We start from the raw sequence: 22895 nt of genomic DNA on the forward strand, positions 1-22895 counted from the left end.
TGGTTTGAGACTGAGAGTATTTTATCTAGTGAAGAACTTTGCAGCAGTATTTTGGTAGACTCCAGCTGCAGTCCACTCTTTGTGAGTCTCCCCTTTTGAACAGGTTTTGTTTCACAATCCTCTCCAGGGTGTAGTTATCCCTATTGCTTGTACACTTTATTTCTACCAAATCATTTCCTTCCCTTCGCCTCTCTGTTAATGTGCTTGGACACAGAGATCTGTGAACAGCCAGCCTCTTTTGCAATGACCTTTTGTGTCTTGCCCTCCTTGTGCAAGGTGTCAATGGTCGTCTTTTGGACAACTGTCAAGTCAGAGTCTTCCCCATGATTGTGTAGCCTACAGAACTAGACTGAGAGACCATTTAAAGGCTTTGCAGGTGTTTTGAGTTAATTAGCTGATTAGAGTGTGACACCAGGTGTCTTCAATATTGAACCTTTTCACAATATTCTAATTTTCTGAGATACTGAATTTGGGATTTTCCTTAGTTGTCAGTTATAAACATCAAAATTAAAAGAAATAAACATTTGAAATATATCAGCCTGTGTGTAATAAATGAATATAATATACAAATTTCACTTTTTGAATGGAATTACTGAAATAAATCAACTTTTTGATGATATTCTAATTATATGACCAGCACCTGTATACTGTGTATATGAAATTTTAGTTTTGAACACATCTTTATTACATCCAATAACAGCCGAATACTTCCCCATGGGACTAAACTGCAAAAACAATCTGCACACCTGACAGCACTTACAGTAAAGCTTGGCTGTGGAATATACACTCATCCCTACAGACCCAATAAACATTGTATTGTTACTCTGGTAACAGTTGCTGGGATCTCACCATCACAGCCTGGACAGTGTCAGGCTCTCAAGAGGTTGCTTATACACAAGTGTCAAACGCGCCATCACCAAACCGCCACTTACCAGCAGAGATACTAACGCATGCAGAAATACAAAATCGGACTCACATGCTATATCACAACAGAACGATCTATCACTGCTCCAGTTCAACCCTGAAACGCTGTCAATAAACAACAATGCCAGTAAACGTGCACTCAGGTTTGTCTCATTAATGAGCCACAGAACTATGTAATTTCTGATTCTTGTACTCAATGTTTCTGTTACTAATGGTTACAATGGACAGATTTAGCTAGGAAATGCATTAAATGAACCATTTGTGCAACCAATGTAATCCTGCACAGCGTCATGTTAAATGATTCTCCTATTTAGATGGAACACAATCCTGGTTTTGAATACATTTCATATAAACCATCCACAGTGTATAAATTAGGATGATAATGGGGGGAAACAATGTAATAAAACAGATGATGGAGGTCAACCTACTATTTAATCAACTGATTCAGTAGCAATGTAAAGACTGTTTCCATAATCACCAAAGAAGAAAGCAAACTAATGATTAAAAAAATCATTATATTTAAGATAAATTGATGTGGAATGAATTTCTCAAACAGGATTAAACTAGAAAAATGGATTGGATGATAAAAAAAATAAATAAATAAAAAGCCTAATGTGTGATGTTTGTCTGACAGATGCCCTGGTGCCTTTTTTCCCCGCTTCTATTAATGTTTCTGATTGCGCTATAAATCTATTTCTGTGTACTGCTCTGATTCATTCGGACAGAAGGAGCAGATATTTACATCAGCGGGTTCCCTAAATGGACACAAACACACTTGCTTGCGTACACAACCAAAATATAATAACAACATAAAAAGATTTATTAAAAGGAAAAAGTGTAATGTTCAATCCTACATCAGATATTAACAAACAGCATGAGGGCAGTGGGTTTGTATATAAATGTCTCCGGAAGAGGAAGAGTTTAGACCGTGGTTTGGGATTTGGAAGTGGTGCTTTGAAAGGCATATGTGATGTGGTTACGGGCCTGATTTAGGTAAATATCATCGTAAGACTGAACATCTCCAGAGAAATGCCTCCAGTGCATGAGCTCGGACATGCTGACTCGTTGTGGAAATGATGCCGTGCTGTCAGCATGGCGACCCAGTTGACATGCCCTCCCAGTCTCCTCCTCGATCTCCTTCACAAAACCTGGAAATGTTTATTTTCAAATAAATAAAAATGGTTACTTTTTTTGTTTTATTTTGAAAGAAGATCACCAAGAAACATCTGTAAAAAAACAACAAATAAACATATACTTGTGTAATATAACTACAATTTAAAATAACTGGTTTCTTTTTTAATATATATTTAAAATGTAATTTCTTCCAGTAATAGCAAAGCTAAATCTTCAGTTGAAAACAGGTGCTTAATGATGCTTAATATTTTTTTGGAGACCGTGATACATTTTCTCAGGATTCTTTGATGAATGGAGAGTTCAAGAGAAACAGCATTTACTTACATGGAAACTTACAGTGCATTCATGCTAACCTTTTTAACCTAACATGTGTTTCCTGGGAATCGAACTCACAACCTTTTGCGCTGCTAATGCTAAAGCAATGCTCTACAATTGAGCCACAGGAACACTATATGTGTAGCATTAATGTGAACAAAAAAAAAAAAAAAGTAAAATTATAAATGCCTCCACGCTCACTTTTGATTAATTTAATGCATCTTTGCTGAATAAAAGTGTTAATTAAAAAATGACCCCAAACTTTAGAACAATAGTGAACATAAATATACACATATATATGTATCCTTCTTCCCGTAACTACAAACTTAACGACTGCAATTAATTAATCTGTATTTGACTGACAGCCCTAATACATAACAGTATGAGAATATCATCTAGTTTCTTCTTTATTTTAATGGCATTTAACTTGCTTGTATTTATGTACCTGGTGTATTTCCATCTCCAGTGCACTGGCAGTCTAGCAGGTTGTGTGTGAGGCAGGTGGTATTTGGGTCAAAACTGAAAAGGTCCCGTAGCTCTTCAGCAGAAAAGCTAATATGCTCAGCTTTCTTGGAAAGGTCCACCACTGTCCCAGAAAGGCCCTGTTTACTCACCTGCCTCTGATAAATCTTCTCTTCTATAGAACCTACAAAACACACGTGCGCATTATTGTGGACCTAAACTCATGTGCAAACTCTGTAAACAAATGTTTTTTTTCCAACCAATTCATCAATCTGAAGCTTTCCAAATATAAGAGTGTGTCTCATCATGCGATGTGTGTCATAACATAGAGCCTTTTCGGTGGAAAAGAAAGCCAGTCTGTTTGTGAGGGTTATGATTGATGAAAGGCTGTGTGATGTTTCAGGTCAAGTACTTCTTTTCATTGCACAGTCATAACAAACAGCTAAATTTATCCATCGACAGACAGGCTAATTATACTTATTTTTCGGGGTAATTTACAAATGTTATGGTTACCTGTTGTAAGAAATCTGTAGGTGTGAACTGTTTTCTTCTGTCCATCTCGCCACACTCTTGCCATGGCCTGAAAGATGTATATCAATAACTGTTTAGATAATAGGAGCCTTATAAAACATGTGTTTTCACTCAAAGCCCTCAAAGATCATTTGTCACAGCAGCAAAACAAAATGATGGTGTCACATGAAAGCAGAGCATTCAGACAGATAAATACCGAAGTGGCAAGATTCACAAAATAAGTTTATTGTTTTTTGTATTTACTGCCATCTAGTGGTCTGCATTCAAGGTGCAACTACGACAAGTAAACACTACCTGCAATGTGTTTCTAACTAATCTCAAAATACACTGAGCTGCATGTTTTTTTGTAATACTGTATTATACATGTATTATTGTTGCTCTGCAGTGTAACATGGCAAAATGTAACATTGTGGAAGTCCACTGACCTGTATGTCATTGGCAGGGTTCCAGTCTATATCATATAAAACAAGATGGGAGGCACCAATGAGGTTCAGTCCCACCCCTCCAGCCTTGGAGCTGAGTAGCAACAGGAAGTTGGATGAGTGTGGGCTGTTGAAGGAATCAACAATTCGTTGTCGCTGGGCTACAGGGGTCTGTCCATCAAGCCGACACCATTTATAGCCAATATGATCACAGACCTCCTGCAGTAGGTCAAGAGTTTGTGTGTAGTTGGACACCAAAACAACCCTAAAGAGAGACAACACTGGACGTGAGTCTCACACTACATATAAACAGACACTTGGGAAGTACATTGTGCGGATTCTCTTTACAGGATGTGCTGGAAAGCTAGAAGCAGGAAATATGTACGTATAAGATCATTTGTACTGAACATCATCAGACTTCTGAGTGAGTCAATTCTCATTTATTTGTGTGCATTTTGAGGTCACTGAATTTGGGAGGTACAGTCACCACACTACACCGGCAGCGACCGTGCAGCATCGGTACATGCTGGTGAAACAGATGAGCAAATGAGCAGTGTGCATTTGTGTTTGCGCTCTGGGAAGTTCCAAATGATAGTATTTATGAGGTGTTTTTGCAGCGTTTAGTAATGTAGTCATCAATGAGTAATGATTTCATGAACGCAATGGCCAATCAGAGCTGTTAAAAATATAATCAGTCAATATATGCCCCGCTGTTATTAACACAAACAGTATGTCTATTTTAAAAGCAGAGCATCCATATTTTAATTTATAGGCTGCCTTAAATGTACAGATTTTCTAACCTTTTGGATAATTATATAATGTAAACTGTGTGGTTAATTCATGAGAGTGGTGTATTTAATCTAAACATCTAAATATAAAGAATTCTGTTTATTGCTATCACGCAGTAAAAGAGAGCGTGCGGCACAGCACACATATAATTACGTTGTTTAAGGTTTATAAATCCTGATATGTGCGTGACAAGTTTTATAGATCAGGCCCGTCTGACTGGCACAAATGTATTTTGTGTTACACATGAATAAATAAAACTGATGAAGAACAACTAGACTGGAGATGCCTTAACTTTGCGTTATAAGCTTTTCGCATGCTATATTTTTTCAACGGCTTCAAAAGTGGTGGGGACAGAATCGACTTTGGCATAAAGTGGTGTGGACTTGTCCTACCCCCAAATTAAGCATATGGTTCTAATAATTCCTTGATGTTTAAACCTTTAAAATGAGATGATGTCTGTAAAGCAGTGGTGTATGTAGCACCTGTCTGTGCGATTGACGTTCTGTATTGCTGACAGCAGGTCTGTTAGCACTAGAAGTTTTCCAGAGTCTGCAGTGTTGAAGGCACCTGTAGAGTACCCCTCCGGAAAGAGTTCCATTATTCCATCCTCATACATCTCATCCGACTTCTTATAAAGCAAATACAACAAAGAAGAATTAGGAATCATCCATAATAAGACAAAGAACATGGCAGGGCAAAATACCAGCATCTATTGTACCTGTAAAGTCTTGTAGAGCAGCGCAGGGTGGTTGCAGAGTTTCTTGAGGGCAGTGATGCATGCGAGGTGTGGGCTGTGTGTGTAAGTGTGTGTGCTGGCACCAGATAGGCAGGCTCTGATTGGCCGTGTGGCCAGGAGGACTCCGTACAAACGTAGCTGCAGTTCAGTGGGTTTGCAGAATACAGTCCACTCTATCCGCTCGGATAAATACTGATTAATGATCTCCTGAGTGCGCCTTAATGTAAACACACCTGTTAGACGAAACAGCTCAGCGGCACGCTCCTCTCCAATGGACCGCTCTTCCTGAAACACACAGTTGGGATCATTGCCACTCCAGCTGATGGAGATTTTCTATTAAAATTGGATGATCAGTTTTGGAGATTTAATTGCAACTGCTAATTTCCTTTATTTTTACATTTGCATGTCATTTGACATCACCTAATGCTCAAAAACAATAATAATTTTTTTAACTGCATATGTAAAAAAAGTCAAATGTAATATTAATCAAATATTTAAAATGAATATCTATTTTCATACTGAACATTATGATGTTCTGATGCCTAAATTCACTTACACAATTTAAAATGACTGTCTATGTATTTGTATAATATTTTAAATGTGTTTATTTTATATGCATTTTACTTTAAGAAATATATTATTTAAAATATATTTATATACATATTATACAGTGGAGACCAACATTAGAGAACAACCTACAATTTCCTAAATTTCAAGGTCACTGCAAGAGAAGATGCCTCTCAATATTGGTTCAACACTGCAGTTGGAATTGCTTGCCAGTTCAGTGCTGAGCGTGTAAGGATCTTTCTCTGCATGTTTAAGAGAAGTCGGACTAAAAGTGCACTCTGCAGTGATGAAGCCTCTCATTAGCGGAAATAATCAAAAGGCTCAACTTGGCTGAGGATCATGTTGTGTTGAGAAAAGAGAGCTGGTCCAAAGAAAAAAAGATATACCGTATTTTCCAGGCTATAAGTCACACTTCTTTTCATAGTTTGGCTGGTCCTGCGACTTATAGTCAGGTGTGACTTATTTTTCAAAATTAATTTGACATGAACTAAGAGAAATGAACCAAGAGAAAACATTACCGTCTACAGCTGCGAGAGGGCGCTCTATGCTGCTCAGTTCTCCTGTAGTCTACAACTGAAAAGATAGAGCGCCCTCTCGCGGCTGGAGACGGTAATGTTTTCTCTTGGTTCTAAATAAATGTGACTTATAGTCCAGTGCGACTTATATATGTTTTTTTTCCTCGTCATGACGTATTTTTGGACTGATGCGAGTTATACTAAGGTGCGACTTATATTCTGGAAAATACGGTATATATATTGTGTATGTCTTATTACCTCAGTGCAGGTAGGCTGGCGAGATCTGAGAATGGGCTCTTCATAAATCTTCCTGTAGGCTGAAGATGTTCCCAGAATTCCTGGATTTACAAACTCAACGATGGAATAAAATTCCTGCAGGTCATTCTGCACTGGAGTACCTGTTAAAGAAATAATTACACACACACACGCACACACACACATATATATATATATATATATTTTTTACAATTGCATAATGTTATACTACTTCACTTGTTTAGAAAAGTGTGTTTTTGTTTGAAATAGGAAACCTGTTAATATAAGACGGCGTTCACATGAGAGGGCTGTGACTGCACTGCTCGTTTTGATGTTGCTGTTTTTAAGACGATGACCCTCATCACAGATGAGCACTCCGAAATCCAGCTCTTTCAGTTGGTCCACAGAGCGCAACAGCATCTCGTAACTGATCACCATGACAGAGCAAAGAGGAGAAGACACAAAGTCCTCCACACGGTGATCCTACAGAGGCAACACAGACATTTAACATTGTCTTAGTCATCAATCCATCTATTATCTGACACAAACTCACCTGGTCCACAGTGTAAACACTGATCCTCTCCCTGCCCAGCCACTTGTTGAACTCAGCAGCCCAATTCTTGACCAAACTTCCCGGGCAAACCACAAGTGCCCTCTTCAGTACAGGCCGTCCACCATAGGGGCCCTGCCTCAGTAGTGTCCAAAGAATGCAAACACACTGTAGCGTCTTTCCCAGTCCCATCTCATCTGCCAGAATAGCCCCACAGCGGCCAGGAAGTCTGCAGCACACACACATACATGGGCATAAACAGAAGTGCATATGTAAGACCATTAGATTTACAGATAAACTCTTTTTTTTTTTTTTTACCTCATTCCCATTAAGCATTCATAAAGGAAGATCACACCCTCTCTCTGATGTGGCCGAAGATGATTGGTCAAGTGGGGGTCAATAACCACATCCACCAGTGGAGAACCAGATTTATTATTCAGCCACTGGTGATCGGTAGTTGGACGCGGCATCACAAGGGCACCTTGGGACAAATAGAAAATAAGCAGTATGGATATGGATAGCTTGGATGAAAATGTAATAATTAAAATGTATTTTTTAAATCACCTTTTTGTCTTCATTTTATTAAATTATTGTGATTTATTTATTTTTGGAAGGATAAATACGACGCATCAATAACTATAAGGACATAAAAAGACATGGATAATTCTTTAAAAATTTTAAGAAGCTGAGCATGTGTTGTACCTGGTGCGTTCGGGTCATGTCTGGGTTTACAGATGGGTTTCTCAGGTTCAGAATCTGTAAGTGCACCTCCCTTGAGTGCTGGTCTGGTAAAGGATTTGGACACCGGTCGATATACAGGAGCCTTCAAGACCGTTTCTGCAGGAGTCTCAACCGGAGCATCTTGAAAACAACGGCCTTTGGCGTAGTCCTCTTTGGATATGACCCCCATGACCTCAATTTGCTTCCCTCCTACCATAAGAGTCTGTCCCTCACACAAGCTCTCCAGCTCAGATGCCTTGTAGCCCGAACCTACCAGAAAAAAAACCTGATTAAAACACACATCTACACAGACTCAAACACACTACCTCAGAAGTGAAGCAAAGGGAGAACTGTGCATTTCAAATAGGGATGCAGCAATATAAAAATTATTGATATTTAATTATCTGTATAATATGGCTGATATCATGGCCTATATATATATATATATATATATATATATATGAATCAATAAAATTTTGTATAAAATTAAATAAATAAAAATAAAATCAATATTTTTAATGTTTTCAAAGTGAATTTAGGAATCAAAAATGTATAATGTACAGTAAGAAATTTGGTATTCAGAGATTTACTAACAATTACATTTAACGGTGTTATTTTAAATGAGTGTTTTTAAAAGTTAACTTAAGGAATTAGATGACAAGGGAAAAGAATTGGGGGAATGAGCAAAGCTTGCACAGATAAAATATAAACATAAAAAAAAAAACTCTCATATCAGCTGAAAAACAATATATTGTACATCCCTAACTTACTCATGAATACGCATTTGATACTAATAAGTATTGCTAAAATGTGCTTTGTTAGGCAAACCTCGTCCAATGTCCCGCCCCTCCATATCTTTAAGGACAACAGTCCGCCCCCTGGCAACCAACACAGCGTCGCCTTCCCAGCGCTTATGCTTCCGTGATGACGCCTTGCACCACATGACACTATAGTAGCATGCTTTAAAATAAACAAATAAAGGATCAGCAGTGATACACAACATAGCAAAAGCCTAAATCATAGACAGTGTTTAACTGATTACATAGTCTCAGTGAATTGTGCCTTTATACAGCCACTAGTCATATGCATATACATATTTTGTGCTTTGAGCTTCTGTTCTGTCAGACAAACTACATAATTAGATGTCAGGTGACAAATAGTGGCATAAAAACCATGAAATCAAAATAGTATTTATTTTTTGGAATGTTTAAAGTATTTATTATGAACTATTAACAACAACGATCCAATCAATTCCCAATGGACAAAATCAAGTCCTGCAATATATGTAGGCTCATCTGAGAAGCGGTTTTATTTTTACATGTCACAATAAGGGGGAAAAACAAGCAATTTCCATTTTATTCTGACTTGAAATAAATGCATAACACTGTAGCTAAACACCCAAATGAAGTCCTCAAAAAAGCTTGACAGAGAAGGTTCACATTCATTGCTGTTGCTACGTAACGCTGACTGTGTGACAAAAAAAGAATAAAAGGACAGGCTCAAAACAGAGATTAAAGCAATTATGAATTTATTAGTGAATACATACAAAATAAAATCATATTTTCTTCTTTAACCAGACATATGAAAAATGTTAATTCCTGCTACAAACATCAGGAACACAAGAAATAAATATACAAACAAGTCTGTTAATTTTTACATTACAGAGTTATAGACTTTCAGACGTGACACCATACGTGTCACATTAATGCTAGTCCTTGGCGTAGCCTGGCCGCCCTCACTTTCTCTACTTTGACCCTTGACCGGAGTAGCTCCTCCTCCAGCTGTTGCTTTCTCTTAAGCCCCTCCCTCTTCTCCTCTAGATATAATCCAAGCTTTCGGTGATTGGCCAGAAGCAGCTCATGCTCCTCTCGCATCATCTGCAGAGCTTCTGCCTCAAAAACGGGATTCCTGAACATTGCCCTCCCCCTCTGATACGCGCTCCTCCTGGGGCCGTGTCCCGACGGCGAGGGTGGCAGGTGTACGGAAGAGGGGCATGGAGACAGAGAGGCCGCATACACATGGGAGGCTAATTCCTCCTCCTCATCTTCCTCCTCTTCCACTACTTCATTTTCCCTCTCGTTCGGTCCGTGGTGGGCCTGGCTGCTCGGGGTGGCGATGGTGACAGGTGAACTGTGAGATGCGATCAGGCGAATATCAGGAGGTGGTTTCACATCCTCCTCAGTCTCCACCCTCACAGCCGCAACCGTCAGATAGTCCGACAATGCTGGGAGGGACAAACTGCTGCCTGGCTGCTCTACAGGAGAATTCCTCTTGAACTGAAGCCTAGCACAGACACATACAGAAAACAAATCATAACGCTGAATTTTGAGCATGATTAATAAAAAACAAAAGCTCTGAATGCTCAGTTGTATGTCTCAGGATTTATTCTCAGTTACGAACTAATAAAAATGCTGAATCTGATTCAACTAACTAATTCAAGTGAATCAAATCAAGTTCATCCACAGCTCTCGACTGGATTTGTGGTGATAACTGATGAAAAGAAAGACCTGTTGTTTTGACAACACAACCGAAAAGCCTAAGACATGGAGGATGCTGGTGGAAAGTAACTCCTCTGGCACAGGGTGGCAAACCTGGCATTAAAGCAGCATCAGAAATACGGTTAATATCATCCAAATCCCCTCAGTGCAGCTTACCTCTGACACAGGACAGGGTGAAACGACAGTGAGTGTGTGACTGCAATGTGTGCTTTGACTGCCCATGACATATTAAAACTAGTGGAGGAAATGTTTACATGTCAGTTTGGCTGAACTCTAATTGACTGAGTGTGACAGTTAACACAGCAGCCGAAAGAAGATGCATGTAAAGAAGCCAATAACATCTTTTGAGAGTAGCCAATTAGGCCTCCTGAGAGGACGTGTTTATGTATTAACTCGTTATTGTTTTAAATTTTTCCATTGAGTGATAGATGTGTTTTGATTTATGGATGCACCTAATAATGTGCCAGTGGGTTTTTTTTGTGTGTGTCATGTAAGTATCTGTGTGCTCAATCTCACCTGTGGAGTGCGTTCGGCTCTTTGTCCCCCACGTGAAACAGTTGAGGTATCATTTCCATGATGCGCTTGGTTGGCTCCGAGATGCTGCTCCGGTACTCGGGTTGAGCGTGGCTTCGCTGAAGAACTTCCTGCTTGGCACTTTCTTTAAGTCGCTTATAGAGGGTGCGGAGGCCCTGAGCTGTTCTAGGAGGCCTCTCGCCTCCGAAACTATTATAGCTTTCTGCTATGCTGTCCCAGCACCGGTTCTTATCCACGATCACGGCATGCTTGTTGGTGTGCTCCTCCAGAATGCGTATGTGAGGCTGGACCAGCCGCAGAAGATCCAGTTTCTCAGATAGGGTGAAGTTGGAGGAGCGGGCTTTGCCGACCATGCTGTTTGACATGAATAAGGTAGACATCCTGCCTTTAGGCTCGTCTCAGTGCTCTAGGTTTGATCTCCTTCTCCTCTGTTCCCTGTGCTGTGTATCTGTCTCTCTCTATTCACTTGTGCGAGCAGGCTGCTTCACTGCTCGTCTTGGTGAAGCAACACACACATGCACTAACTGGCTCTCAAGCACACAGACATAAAAAAAAAAGAATCAGGCTTAACTAGGCCAGCCTCGATTAGGCCCACGCCTACCCGGGGAGGGCTTTGTTGGAATTCCTTTTAGCTTAAGCTGACGCAGGTTCAGTAAAGCTGCTTAAGCCTAGCCTGACCTACATAACAAACCCGACTTCATTAGACTACAAACACAGCGGCGCTCTTTATCCCGCTGCAAACAGCGACATGTATTGAATTTTGAGCGGGAAACGACTGAAAGCGTGTTTTTGATAGTGTTTTTCTATTCAAGTCCGTGTTTTGACAGCTGGGAGCGTGTCCGCGCGAGTGTTGAACTCCCAGAGGAAACATTAAACTGACGCGCCAGAACAACTCCAGCATTATGTGTGTGCGTTCAGACAGTGTGAGAGAGAACTACTTCACGGACACTAGTTGCTATACATTTCCCAGTCTGACTGACAAATGCACCACAGCTCATGCTCACATTATGCAGTACACCGCTGTCTTGAATCTGTGCGCGCCACGGACACGCTCACGCACACAGCGCCTGTCAATCAAGCGGTCCGTGAGCTCGGATTGGTTAGTTACACTCAAAGCCGAAGTTAAAGAAGGGAAACAGAGATGCGTTTATTCAGCCGGACTAATCTCTTAACATTTTGCAGTTTTTCTCTAAAAGCTTTACTCAAAAATTTAAAACTAAGTGACCAAGCTCATTTACTATTTTTTAGCTTTATTTTTTACAGTTAATCCTAGCAATTTGTGCGACATTATAAAGTATCAACGTGATACGTTTCGCAAGACCATAGAAAACAGACGCATCATTCAAATAACAAAACTTTTTTTTTTTTAATTTAACTAAAAATCCGAGACAATTATCTCTGGATTAAGTTAAATATGTCACTTTATTACACGGCTCTCTGAGATACTTAATGTCTGAATGGCCCATCACGAAATTCATGGCAACACTACATATTATACCGCTAATCAAAATAAATGTTTCTTACATGGCTGTGCTTTTGTTCTCTTTTTGTCTTTTTATCAAAAGCCTGAATAGTAAGGTTAAATAGTAACCTAATTAAAACATAAAACAGTATTTCATTTCCATGTAGAGTATTTATTTATTCGGGAGGTAGCGGTGTAATACAAGTCTGGGGTTTGTTTTGCGATAACGTTCATCAGATCAGTTATGATCTTTGGATTATGGTTAAATTACAGGAGCCATTTAGAGACAGGTTATAAATCCTACAGTTAAACTACCAGTTTCCAAATACATGTAGTCATTTAGCAGACGCTTTTATCAAAAGCAACTTACAAATGAGGACAATGGAAGCAATCAATATCAGCAAAAGAGCAATGATATACAAGTGCTATAACAAATCTCAGTTATCTTAATGCAGTATACGTAGCAATAGTTTTTTAAATAATATAATAAATAAAAAGAAAACAGATAAAATAGAAAGATAACAGAGCAAGCTAGTGTTAGAGTTCTTTGCAAGGATAAAAGGAGATAATAAATTAAAAACAGACCATTTAAGGCGAGTTGTAACTACAGAACACCTTTGCAGCAATGTGTTTATATCGTTGAGGGGCACAGGTTTATATAAAATAAAAATATACATATTAAAAATCGGTTTAAAAAAAAGTCCTCCCTCGAGTCCAAGTTTAAAGTATGTTTACAAGTACCGCATTACTAAGATATTAAAATGTTGTTACCAAAGGAGAAGCATTTAATTTATACTCTAACCAGACTGAAAAATCTGTTTGACATTTATTGAACGAGAGATAAAAACAGGTGATATTTCAATCATAACACACACAAAATATGAAAGTGCTGCATCTTACCATTAGCTGTGCAGCTGGCATGTGTATTTGGCTGTGATGAGCAGGTTTTTGAGTCCGTTTCTGCTGGTTGTTCAGGTTCTGGAAAGTCAGGTCCTGGAGACCTGAAGCTGTTTTCCTTACATTCACCATGAGGAACAGCACTCAGGACCCGGACTAAAGCTTTACTGCCAACTGGAGCATTAGACACAGCTGGAGCATCTGCACTACTCAAACACCTCTGGACCTTACGTCAGACAAAAACAAAGAATAACTGCCTTATTATCATGATACTGGTGAAGACACGTGTTCTAACACACTGAAAAGATAATACGAACATTAAGATATTATTATTCACATATAAATTATGTACATAGCCACAAACATCATATAACATTTGTCATCATGACCACTTTAGAATCATTCTCTTGTTTCTGACCTTATTGAGCAAAACATTCCCCAAAGCAGGTGTGGTAGGTGCTGCTGACGGTACTGATGGCTCTGGTTGGGGAACAGATAAAGGTGGTCCATCAGTCCTCGCCGGCCCTGGGGGCATAAACCTGGGTTTCTTAGCAGCATTTCCACGGAGCTGACTCGGAGCTCCAGATCGGCGCATCCTCTCAATAAAGACTCAAGCTAAGTACAAAAAAAAGTAAGACAACCATGAAACCTCAAAAGGTCAGATTAAAGGGATAAGTTGCTTTCTGAAGTATAAAACTAAAGAAGAAATTTTATCAAAAGAAAAAGGAAATTCAGATTGCATTTATTGCCCCAGCAGTTTGTTGTAAATGTTTGTGAGACTTTCAAATCTCAACATAACCGATAGAACACCAGACATTTAGATTTCAACTTATTTATTTAATATGTGCATTTAAACGTTACACACTTTTAGAGTCCTAACTATACATTATAAATAAACAAAAAGTTGATATTTAATTTTTTATAAAATACCACGGGTCACAACTAAACTCATGTAAGTTACTCTTTGTTGTCATATGAACAACTGATTGAAGTCTCATCAGCCTTAATACATGAACGGCTGTTAATAAATAAATAACGGTAATAAATTGCGGTTCGTTGGTGACTGTTATCGATTCACCAAGAAGAACCGACTCGGAGTCATTTGTACAGGAATCGGACTAGACTGAATCGGCTGTATATTCATTAATTCGTTCAAAATAACCTGTTCATACGAGTTTGGGAAGACGGGAATGGGTTAAACAATGACATAAACTTCATTTTGGCTAAACTATACCTTTACGCTAATGACATATAACAAGCAACTCTCGCTGTCTTTAGCTAAATTTAGCTAAACCGGGGTAAACAAAGTAAGCTTCGTTGGCTGCTTGTAATTCTTAAAAAACTTTCCAGATGTACTTGGATCTAAAACACCATAATAAGACAGATAGATCGTTAAACGCTTACCTTTTAATATGTTTCTTCCGAGTACTTCAAACACTTTTCCTATTTTCAAAAACTCCCTCGGAAAAACACAATTCTTGAGTCTCCCGCGGAAGTGACGTATATTCACCGCGATTGGTCGAAGAGCTACGTCACGCAAAGGGGGTGGGGCGAAAGAGCTTTAGAGAAGCAGAAATCAACAGTAAAGAGGTAGTAGCCCAGAGTGTAAGAGAAACCTGACAGTAAGTGTTGACTGCTAAAATTGTATCTAATCCAGCAGAAGTAAATGAAGCAAACTCAGGAGGCGTCTCAAAATTTTGATCCCTGTCAACCATCACTTATCAAACAGGCAAGTACTATGTGCATTACCTACACATTACTAACCCTTACTTGATTTATTTCCTACATGCATCAAATATGACCCAGCTTTTGTACAACTAGTATAGCTTTGACATCAAGCCATTTATTGATTTGTATGTATTTTATTCATTTCAAAATTAAATCAGACAATTGCTGTCCTCCATGCTTCAGATTCATATTTAACCGTCAAGCAGCACACTCTCATTTTTTGTTTTCTGCTTTTAATTATTACTGTACAGGTTTCCCACACCCAGTGAAACCTAAATATGTCTAGAATATTTAATTAGCTGGTAATAAGTATAATTTATGTAAAATATAAATGAAATATATGTCAGTGTGTGGGAACTTTAGTAATTTTTGTAATATATAGTGCTTGGCTCGGATAATATTTCATTTTTATTTCATTATCACATGGGAGTTCAGTAACTGTTTTAACTCTTGCATGTGCAAAGATGCATGTCTGGTCGTGTAGTGCAAGTGTTTTATATACCGCTGCATGTCTGAAAGTGAAGCTGCAATGCTGCTGTGTGGAAAATAATCCAATCAGAGTGTGGGAAAGCGTAATCCTGTCTAATCCCACCACAGCCATGAAGAACAGAGATCAGTCCAGACACAGAAACAGCAGCACAAACAAACATCCTCTCCTTCAGAAATGTTTTTTTCACAATTACACAATGTTTCCTCAGCTGTGAATCTGCAACAAATGACAATAAAGGTTAAGCTGGAGTGCCACAGTAGAGAAAAGTGTTATTATCAAATTAAATGCACCAGTCACACGTTGACATCCGAGAGATCAGTTGATTTACTCTCACATGGCCAGACAGGTGCAAGAACAGTTGCACAGGTCACCTGTTACTTTTTTGAGGATGTCATTGATGGGGTGGCAAACACAATCGTGCATTTATTCTAGAGATTAACTGATAATCTGTTTTAACAATATGTTTTTTTCCGTATTAATCATTATCTACATACTTATAGCTCTGTGGAAATTAATTGATCGTCTCATGTGGGTAATTGCTATACAGTTCAAGTATAAATCTGCTTTTGAAAACCCTCTGTCAGTTTATTTTGCCTATTGTAAATATTGTTGCTAGTGCTGATATAAAAATGAAAAAGCTGTTTTTTTTAGTTTTAAAGTTAAAGTAAAACATTAAATACATATCAATTATAGGACCCAGAAACAATTAATCAGTATCAGATATAAAAAAATAAAAAATAATCTGTAATTTATTCTCAAACTGGGATTTTAAATATGAGTTTTGTATTTCTAAACTCTCCATGTTCAATTGTACAACAGAACCACCAGAAATTTTGCTCTTTGAATTTAGAGTTTTTGTAGGATATTTGTCTAGTGTGTGTGTGTGTGTGTGTGTGTGTGTGTGTGTGTGTGTGTAGTGTATTTGTGTGTGGGGTTGCTAGGTGCTTCAGTCTCATTTGTTCACAGCATGAAGAAGAGTTTCCCAGAGGGTTTCCCTAAGGGATTTCAGCAGGTGTGTGTTGTGTTCTTGTAAATTTGTTACACGTTACATGGTCTGTGGTACAGGAGAGAGTTGCATTGAAAAGGTGGCTCATTACAATTCATGCTTGCTGTAGAGTCTATTTTCTAAGGTTTGGTACAAATGAAGATGGCAAACTGGCCCCAGATCCCCAGTGTACTTCTACACTCATAACCCCACCCACTCATGTTTCAGTCCAACAGCTGCCACCTGGCTGTTTCTACGGCAACTGAGCAGCCCACCTTCAGCAAGCACACCTGAGAGAAAGAGAGCAGGGGAGACAAGATACTACAGACGCTGCCAGGTAGTTTAATTTGTTTTATATATTTAAAGAAATTTTCTGAATATATATTTTATATAAATTATGCTGTGAAGTTTACATAATCCGTTATGTTTTAGTGTACACAGGCAGTGGCCTTAAATATTTTAAATCTAATTTGCATATTTTGTTTTCTTAAAAAAAAAAACATGTTTAGAAAAAGTCTATTTAATGCAAAATAAATATTTGCTATTACATTTCTGTACTAAAAGTTTAAGATCTTTAATGAAAAAATATTTATCTTCAATTTATCTTTTTAAAAGTTTAAGATATAAAATATGTAATCATAGTTTTTTTGTATAGTTTGGATTTGAAATTTAAATTAAATTTAGTTGATTTGTAAATTGTAGGTAATATATTTTTGAAAACAATATATATATATATATATATATATATATATATATATATATATATATATATATATATATATATATATATGGAGATTTATTTAGAAAGTATGATTGTGTAAAATATATAATTTTGGTATTTTTTATGTTGTTGGATACACTCATTCGTTCTCTGATCTTCTTATCATATTTAAAATTCAATTCAGTTAAACTAACCATTTTCCCCATTAAATGAATGTAACGTTGCAACGTTTTAGTTATTATATGTTTTAAGGTACAACATTGTTTTCTGTGTGTGTGTGTCTTCTAGGATGGGGTACGATCTAGAACGTTTTGTAGGCTATGTGAACGAAGGTCTGCTGTGCTGTGTGTGTCGGGACGTGTTAGAAGATCCTTTGCAGGCTCCGTGTGAACATGCCTTCTGCAGCTCCTGTATTCATGGATGGCTCATCCACCATAACAACTGTCCAGAGGACCGCTTGCCTTTAGACATCACACATCTACGCCCGCTATTCAGGTAACTGAGGTGTATTAAGAATCTGTATTTGCGCAAAATCACTTAAGATAACTTTATTGTTAATGGCATTCATTTTATTGACTCATCAATACATGTGTATTGTGTGTCACAGATACATGAGGAATGATTTAGCAAAGCTGCAGGTGAGGTGTGTGTTTCGGCCACAAGGTTGTGAGGTCATATGTGCTCTGGAGTCTCTTCATCGGCATGAGGAACAGTGTGATTACGCTTTGCTGAACTGCAGTAATGCAGGTACAAATATACAAGCATATATATATTGGTACCCAAACTTTTTTTTTGGCAGGGAACAGGTGTCTTATACACAGCAGCTACAGTATCATTCATACATATACAATGCAAGCGCTGTAACAGCAGATGAATGAGTGTATAGGCACAGCATCTAGCATTGAGTGATCACATCTTTAATTGTTAATGAGAGACCCCCTTAGGTAACCAATCAGGTGAAACTTTACTTCAGGGTTAAAACAATGGATCTGTTCAGTCAGCCAACTAACAGAAGCAGATTCTTGGACATAATACATATGCGTTAGTATTAATAAGCTGAATGCAACATTCCCTAACCCTGGAAATCTTTGTTTGTATATAAATATGCAGGTGATGAGTACTTATGTTATCGTTGTGGTAGGTGTTCTACGTTTGGTGTGTTGTGCAACTGCTGTGTGACTTTTCCTTCAACAATAAACCTTCTACTTGCTGTGCCAATATTTTCACTAGCTGTTCAAATAGTATTAAAAAAAAAGTTTATTCATTCATAATTTTATATTTTGAATTATATTTTTAAATGTAGTTTTAATAACAATTAAGTCATTTAATAATAATTGTAATTATTTAAAAAAATATATATATTTAGTGAGAATGTATCAAATTGATCAAAATGACAAAATAATTTATAATTTTACAACACATTTCTGTTTCATTTAGCAGCACAACTGTTTTCAACATTGAAATTAATAAATGTTTCTTGAGCACTGAATCAGAATCTTAGAATGATTTCTGAATGCCATCACAGGAACAGATTAGAAATATATTAAAATAAAACATTACAATATTTCTTTTTGATCAAATAATCTAAACCCAAACTTAATTATATACACACACACACACACACAAATATATATATATATATATATATATATATATTTTTTTTTTTTTTTTATATATATATATATATTTTTTTTTTTTAAACAAACAAATGTTAAGTTTACTTCCTAAAAAGAACTGGCAATAATAGCTGGACTTGAAATAGTTATTAGTTATACAATAAACTCGAAGAAATGCATTAATACTGTTGGCTTAAAGTGTTAGCATATATGGCAAAACATTACTGATTGATTGTACTTTTCCACCCATTCTTACTGATGCTGCCAAGACTATCAAAAATCATTCTTGCATTTTCAACAAATCCTCATCTAAATCATTTTACCTAGGGCTGTCAACCCTGCCTTTTAAGATGCTTTTTTTCTGATCTTTGTGCATGAACATTTGCTGTGTTCCAGGGTTTCCTCTATTTTAGTTGTTTAATATTGAGTTTTCTTTGTGGTGGCATTCAGGCTGCCCGGTTCAGGTGTCGAGACGCTCTCTGGAAGCTCATCTGTGTGTGTGTGAATACAGCAGTAGAGTCTGTGCAAGCGGCTGTGGATACACAATCATAAACACAGAGGAGGCCCAACATAACTGTGTGTCAGAATTACGAGCCGAGCTGGACATGCTCAGGTAAAAAGATCTGCTCAAGTCATACGGACTTGCCACCATGTAAATGGTTTTAAGCCTGAAAAATGCCTGTGGGTGTTTGTTATAGGGCAGAATTAAACTGCAAAGTTGAAGAGGTGAAGCAAGAAATGGAATCTCGCTTGGATTCCCAAAGACGACACATGGTGCAGAAGGAGAGTCTGCTGAGGATTGAAGTGGATGAACTGAAGGTATGGTACTTTTCAAATCAACAGTCTGTCCTTGTGCAGAAAGTTACAAACAGGTGTGTGTGTGTGTGTGCGCAGGGCCAGCTGTCCCGCGTCATGTCAGATGTCCGTGTTCTGCTGGGTGCAGAGAGAGCGCGCAGACAAGAGCTGGAGAGGGCGGAGCTTGAGAAGGCAGAGCTTCTTGAACTTTTAAAAAAGGAGGGGCTCAGACCAGCCACGCCTTCTGAAGCAGCACCGCCCCCTGCTGAGGTGCAGAGAAAGCACAGCTCAAGAAGCCTAGCTTTGGACTGCATCAAAAGGAAGAATAGAGAGGTGACAGTCATCTGAGGACACTACAGAACAGTAAGGAAGAGGGAATGTCACATTATGCAAATAGAAAACCACTACCTGGAACTAATCATTTGAATGAAGTCCCATTATTGTTGTTACTCTGGGTAAACTGAATAACTGATATGAGGAGATTGGCTATGTTCTTTGATTTAAGCAAATTGTGTAGTAAAAAGGGCCTTTTTACAAATTTTTTATGTTTTTAGAGGCTCATTTTTCCATTTGAAAGATCCACAGAGATGCATTCTGCTATATCCATTGATATTAAAAGAGTTTTTGATAAGGCACATTGTGTATTTCTACATAAAAATACACTCAAACATATACTCTCAAGAATTTAATCTTATTTAACATTTAAAAAATTAGAAACATGACAATGATATACACAATGATATCAGCCGATGGTTGAAACGGATACAGCAGATCCACATCCTGATTAGTCCTTCAGAGCCTGACGGCCGAGTCTGCTTTGCTCAAGGCAGTGTTTAGCGAGTGAATGAGCGGACGTGTCAGCCCCGTCTGCCTCCGCTCCCACCACTGTTGAATTTCCCTTGACCACGTCCACTAACTCCACCACCACTCAGCCAGGATAGGCCCGTCCCTCTGCCTCTGGTGGCTCTGAGGAGCCAGTCGGTAAGCACCTGAAGAGTTCGGACAGAGGGATCAGGAACTGTTTGACAAAGATGCAGGGTGAGCTAAAGACCTTTTTAAAAACTGAATTCATTAGAGAGGTCATTTTTTGCCTTTAATGTTGAGAAAAATGTCATCACTGAGGGACACATCCAGCAGGTGGCACAATCACCTAATGTTTTACTTTACATAAATATTTATAATATATCAGTTTAAAAAAGTTTAAAATAAGGATTGACCATTATGATTTTTTTTTATGGTGATGCCTAAAGATATGGTATTATCATTATTATTGTTACATAAAAAAAATACAATTACTACAATATATATAAAATTAACATCCCACATATTTTTATATTTATATAAATAATATACACCACTTGAGTTTAAGACAGCGGTGACCAATATGATATATATATATATATATAAATAAAATATTATATGTTATATATATGTTGTTTTAGGTGGGTAGTTACCTAAAACAAACAAACTATTTTAATGTGTCATGGATTCTATCAGACACATAAAGAAGTATGGACTATATATGTGCTAAGTCAAACATATATGTGTAGCAGCAAGCAGAACACTCTTCGGTGCTGGTGGAGTGAAGAAGCAGGTGTGACTCTGGAAGCCCCTCCCACTAGTTCCTCCATTAAACAAGCCTCTAGTCGGTGGCTTGGCTCCTCCTCCTTTTGGTGGGCGTTTGGGCGGGGCTAGGCCTGTGGGCTGACCCATGTCCTTGAATTCTGCAGCAAGGAAATCATCTACATGCATGGAAGGAGGCCGACTGGTGTTCTGCTTGCGCTGACGGAAAATGTCATGCGATCGAGAGAGCTGGCCAAACGCACCTCGCCCCTGACCCCAAGGGGCTGCCATGAAATGAGCTCGTTTCGCAGGCTCCACTGCTAAATACATTCAAGGTCAAGTAATAATCTCTGACTAGAATGGTGCACAAATACATTTATTGTTCCTGCAAACAGGCGTCTCAATGTGTCAACATCCTTCTCCATCTAATCTGACTGGGTAGATAACCTTTTTTTATATATTTATTTTACTTAGTTTATTTCAAGAAATAATTTTTTTACCGTTTTAGTAAACTACAAAATCCCGGTCACATACATAATTGCTCTCTGTGTCTATACTAGAGCCCGGCATGAACTTCAAATATAGAAAAATGTTTGGAGCATAAATGTTTGTTAAATTTAATGTTTTCTTTTTTTTTTCTTGTTTTTTTTTTTATCAATTTTGATGTTTGATCAATTTAGCCTTCTCAAATCATAACGACTTTCCTATAGTAAAATCTAAAGATATAAAACAGTTCAAGCATATCACAATGTTAGTTAAAATGTTTAACCTATATATATTTCCGCTATTAGATGCATATCTAATCGTTTTCGTGGAGAGCTAAAGCATGCTTTACAGGACATGGTGGCACCGTCGTTTTTGCTCATAAAGGTAAGAGTATACATCATTCGGAAACAACTTTTATTTGTGTGCACTCATATCAACAAAACATTGTGCTTTTATAAAATAAGGGATACATAGGCCTACAGGATGCGCTTTCTGCAATTTTAGCCAGGAGCGCTTCACAATGATGAACCGAAACTCAGCGAATACATGCCTCACAGACTTTCTAAATATATATATAGATCTTAAAATTACTACAAATTCAAATTAAAAACTCTTTTAACAGATTTCATTAAATAGTTAATATGCATTTCTCTCTTAAGGCATGTCCAATGAGGAGATGGCAGGTCAGGATCGTCATCATCGCAACGACTCAGAAAAACTCAAATTTATTAATAAATAATTCAAATATCTCATTATTTCCTGCCTGACACATACATGGTAGTTAATTACCTTTGCTGGTACTTTTCAGCACTATTTAGCCTATTGCATGCATTTTTTGCACTGCACATGAACAGTTGACTCACTGTTTGCTGTGGTTATCAATTCCAAAACTCTTTCAACATGCATCTTTTCCCGAAGCATTGGGAACTTTTAGTAACTCCCTACACCCAACTTCTCCCTGATGCTCTGCATGGTCAACTGTCCCCTGTATGCTTATGTGTGCGTATGTGTTGCTTATTGCATAGGTGACGTAGCCTATAATATTTATAATATAATCAATAACAATATTTTATACAGTAGCCTGTGTGTGCTCTGCGCATATATGGGCACAATAAAATGAGATTAGCTAAAAGAGCTCGAGTCTGATCTGTAAAAAATCAGGACTGGAGACGTCTAGTCGTCTAGTCTGTATCAGTACAC

The 22895-nt window shown here is 37.9% G+C and overlaps 3 protein-coding genes across 3 annotated transcripts; 1 reads left to right on the forward strand and 2 right to left on the reverse strand.

The window, feature by feature from the left end:
* Window positions 1–1721: 1721 nt before the first annotated feature.
* LOC128030628 (DNA repair and recombination protein RAD54B) lies at window positions 1722–14844 on the reverse strand. Its single transcript, XM_052618411.1, has 15 exons — window positions 14716–14844; window positions 13730–13926; window positions 13315–13537; window positions 8749–8880; window positions 7903–8190; window positions 7519–7681; window positions 7204–7429; window positions 6926–7133; window positions 6654–6793; window positions 5296–5598; window positions 5060–5205; window positions 3792–4053; window positions 3349–3415; window positions 2819–3019; window positions 1722–2072 (listed from the first exon to the last, which is right to left on the reverse strand). The coding sequence occupies exons 2-15, from the start codon at window positions 13904–13906 to the stop codon at window positions 1846–1848; spliced, it is 2763 nt and encodes a 920-aa protein (XP_052474371.1). The 5' UTR covers window positions 13907–13926; window positions 14716–14844; the 3' UTR covers window positions 1722–1845.
* Window positions 9090–13308, reverse strand: LOC128030652 (fibrinogen silencer-binding protein). The gene is made up of 2 exons (XM_052618449.1): window positions 10935–13308; window positions 9090–10203 (listed from the first exon to the last, which is right to left on the reverse strand). The coding sequence occupies exons 1-2, from the start codon at window positions 11330–11332 to the stop codon at window positions 9618–9620; spliced, it is 984 nt and encodes a 327-aa protein (XP_052474409.1). The 5' UTR covers window positions 11333–13308; the 3' UTR covers window positions 9090–9617.
* A 37-nt stretch (window positions 14845–14881) lies between the features above and the next one.
* LOC128030655 (RING finger protein 151) lies at window positions 14882–20279 on the forward strand. The gene is made up of 7 exons (XM_052618456.1): window positions 14882–15040; window positions 16743–16851; window positions 17524–17730; window positions 17843–17982; window positions 19302–19464; window positions 19550–19670; window positions 19746–20279. Exons 3-7 carry the CDS (start codon window positions 17525–17527, stop codon window positions 19992–19994), a joined length of 879 nt encoding a protein of 292 aa, XP_052474416.1. The 5' UTR covers window positions 14882–15040; window positions 16743–16851; window position 17524; the 3' UTR covers window positions 19995–20279.
* The last annotated feature ends 2616 nt before the right edge of the window (window positions 20280–22895 follow it).

This window comes from Carassius gibelio, chromosome A16 (genome assembly GCF_023724105.1).
Source record: "Carassius gibelio isolate Cgi1373 ecotype wild population from Czech Republic chromosome A16, carGib1.2-hapl.c, whole genome shotgun sequence".
Classification (NCBI taxonomy): domain Eukaryota; kingdom Metazoa; phylum Chordata; class Actinopteri; order Cypriniformes; family Cyprinidae; genus Carassius; species Carassius gibelio.

What these genes read in the sequence shown, in the direction of transcription:
- LOC128030628 (XM_052618411.1), bottom strand. Translation starts at nt 13,906, where the DNA reads ATGCGCCGATCTGGAGCTCCGAGTCAGCTCCGTGGAAATGCTGCTAAG. An exon ending in GCCAGCCTACCTGCACTGAG is followed by an intron (nt 5,599 to 6,653) that starts GTAATAAGACAT and finishes TGTGTGTTTCAG; the next exon opens with GAAGAGCGGTCCATTGGAGA. An exon ending in ACCCTGCCAATGACATACAG is followed by an intron (nt 3,416 to 3,791) that starts GTCAGTGGACTT and finishes TACATCTTTCAG; the next exon opens with GCCATGGCAAGAGTGTGGCG.
- LOC128030655 (XM_052618456.1), top strand. Translation starts at nt 17,525, where the DNA reads ATGGGGTACGATCTAGAACGTTTTGTAGGCTATGTGAACGAAGGTCTG. An exon ending in GCCGAGCTGGACATGCTCAG is followed by an intron (nt 19,465 to 19,549) that starts GTAAAAAGATCT and finishes TGTTTGTTATAG; the next exon opens with GGCAGAATTAAACTGCAAAG. An exon ending in TTGAAGTGGATGAACTGAAG is followed by an intron (nt 19,671 to 19,745) that starts GTATGGTACTTT and finishes GTGTGTGCGCAG; the next exon opens with GGCCAGCTGTCCCGCGTCAT.
- LOC128030652 (XM_052618449.1), bottom strand. Translation starts at nt 11,332, where the DNA reads ATGTCTACCTTATTCATGTCAAACAGCATGGTCGGCAAAGCCCGCTCC. An exon ending in GAGCCGAACGCACTCCACAG is followed by an intron (nt 10,204 to 10,934) that starts GTGAGATTGAGC and finishes TGTCTGTGCTAG; the next exon opens with GCTTCAGTTCAAGAGGAATT.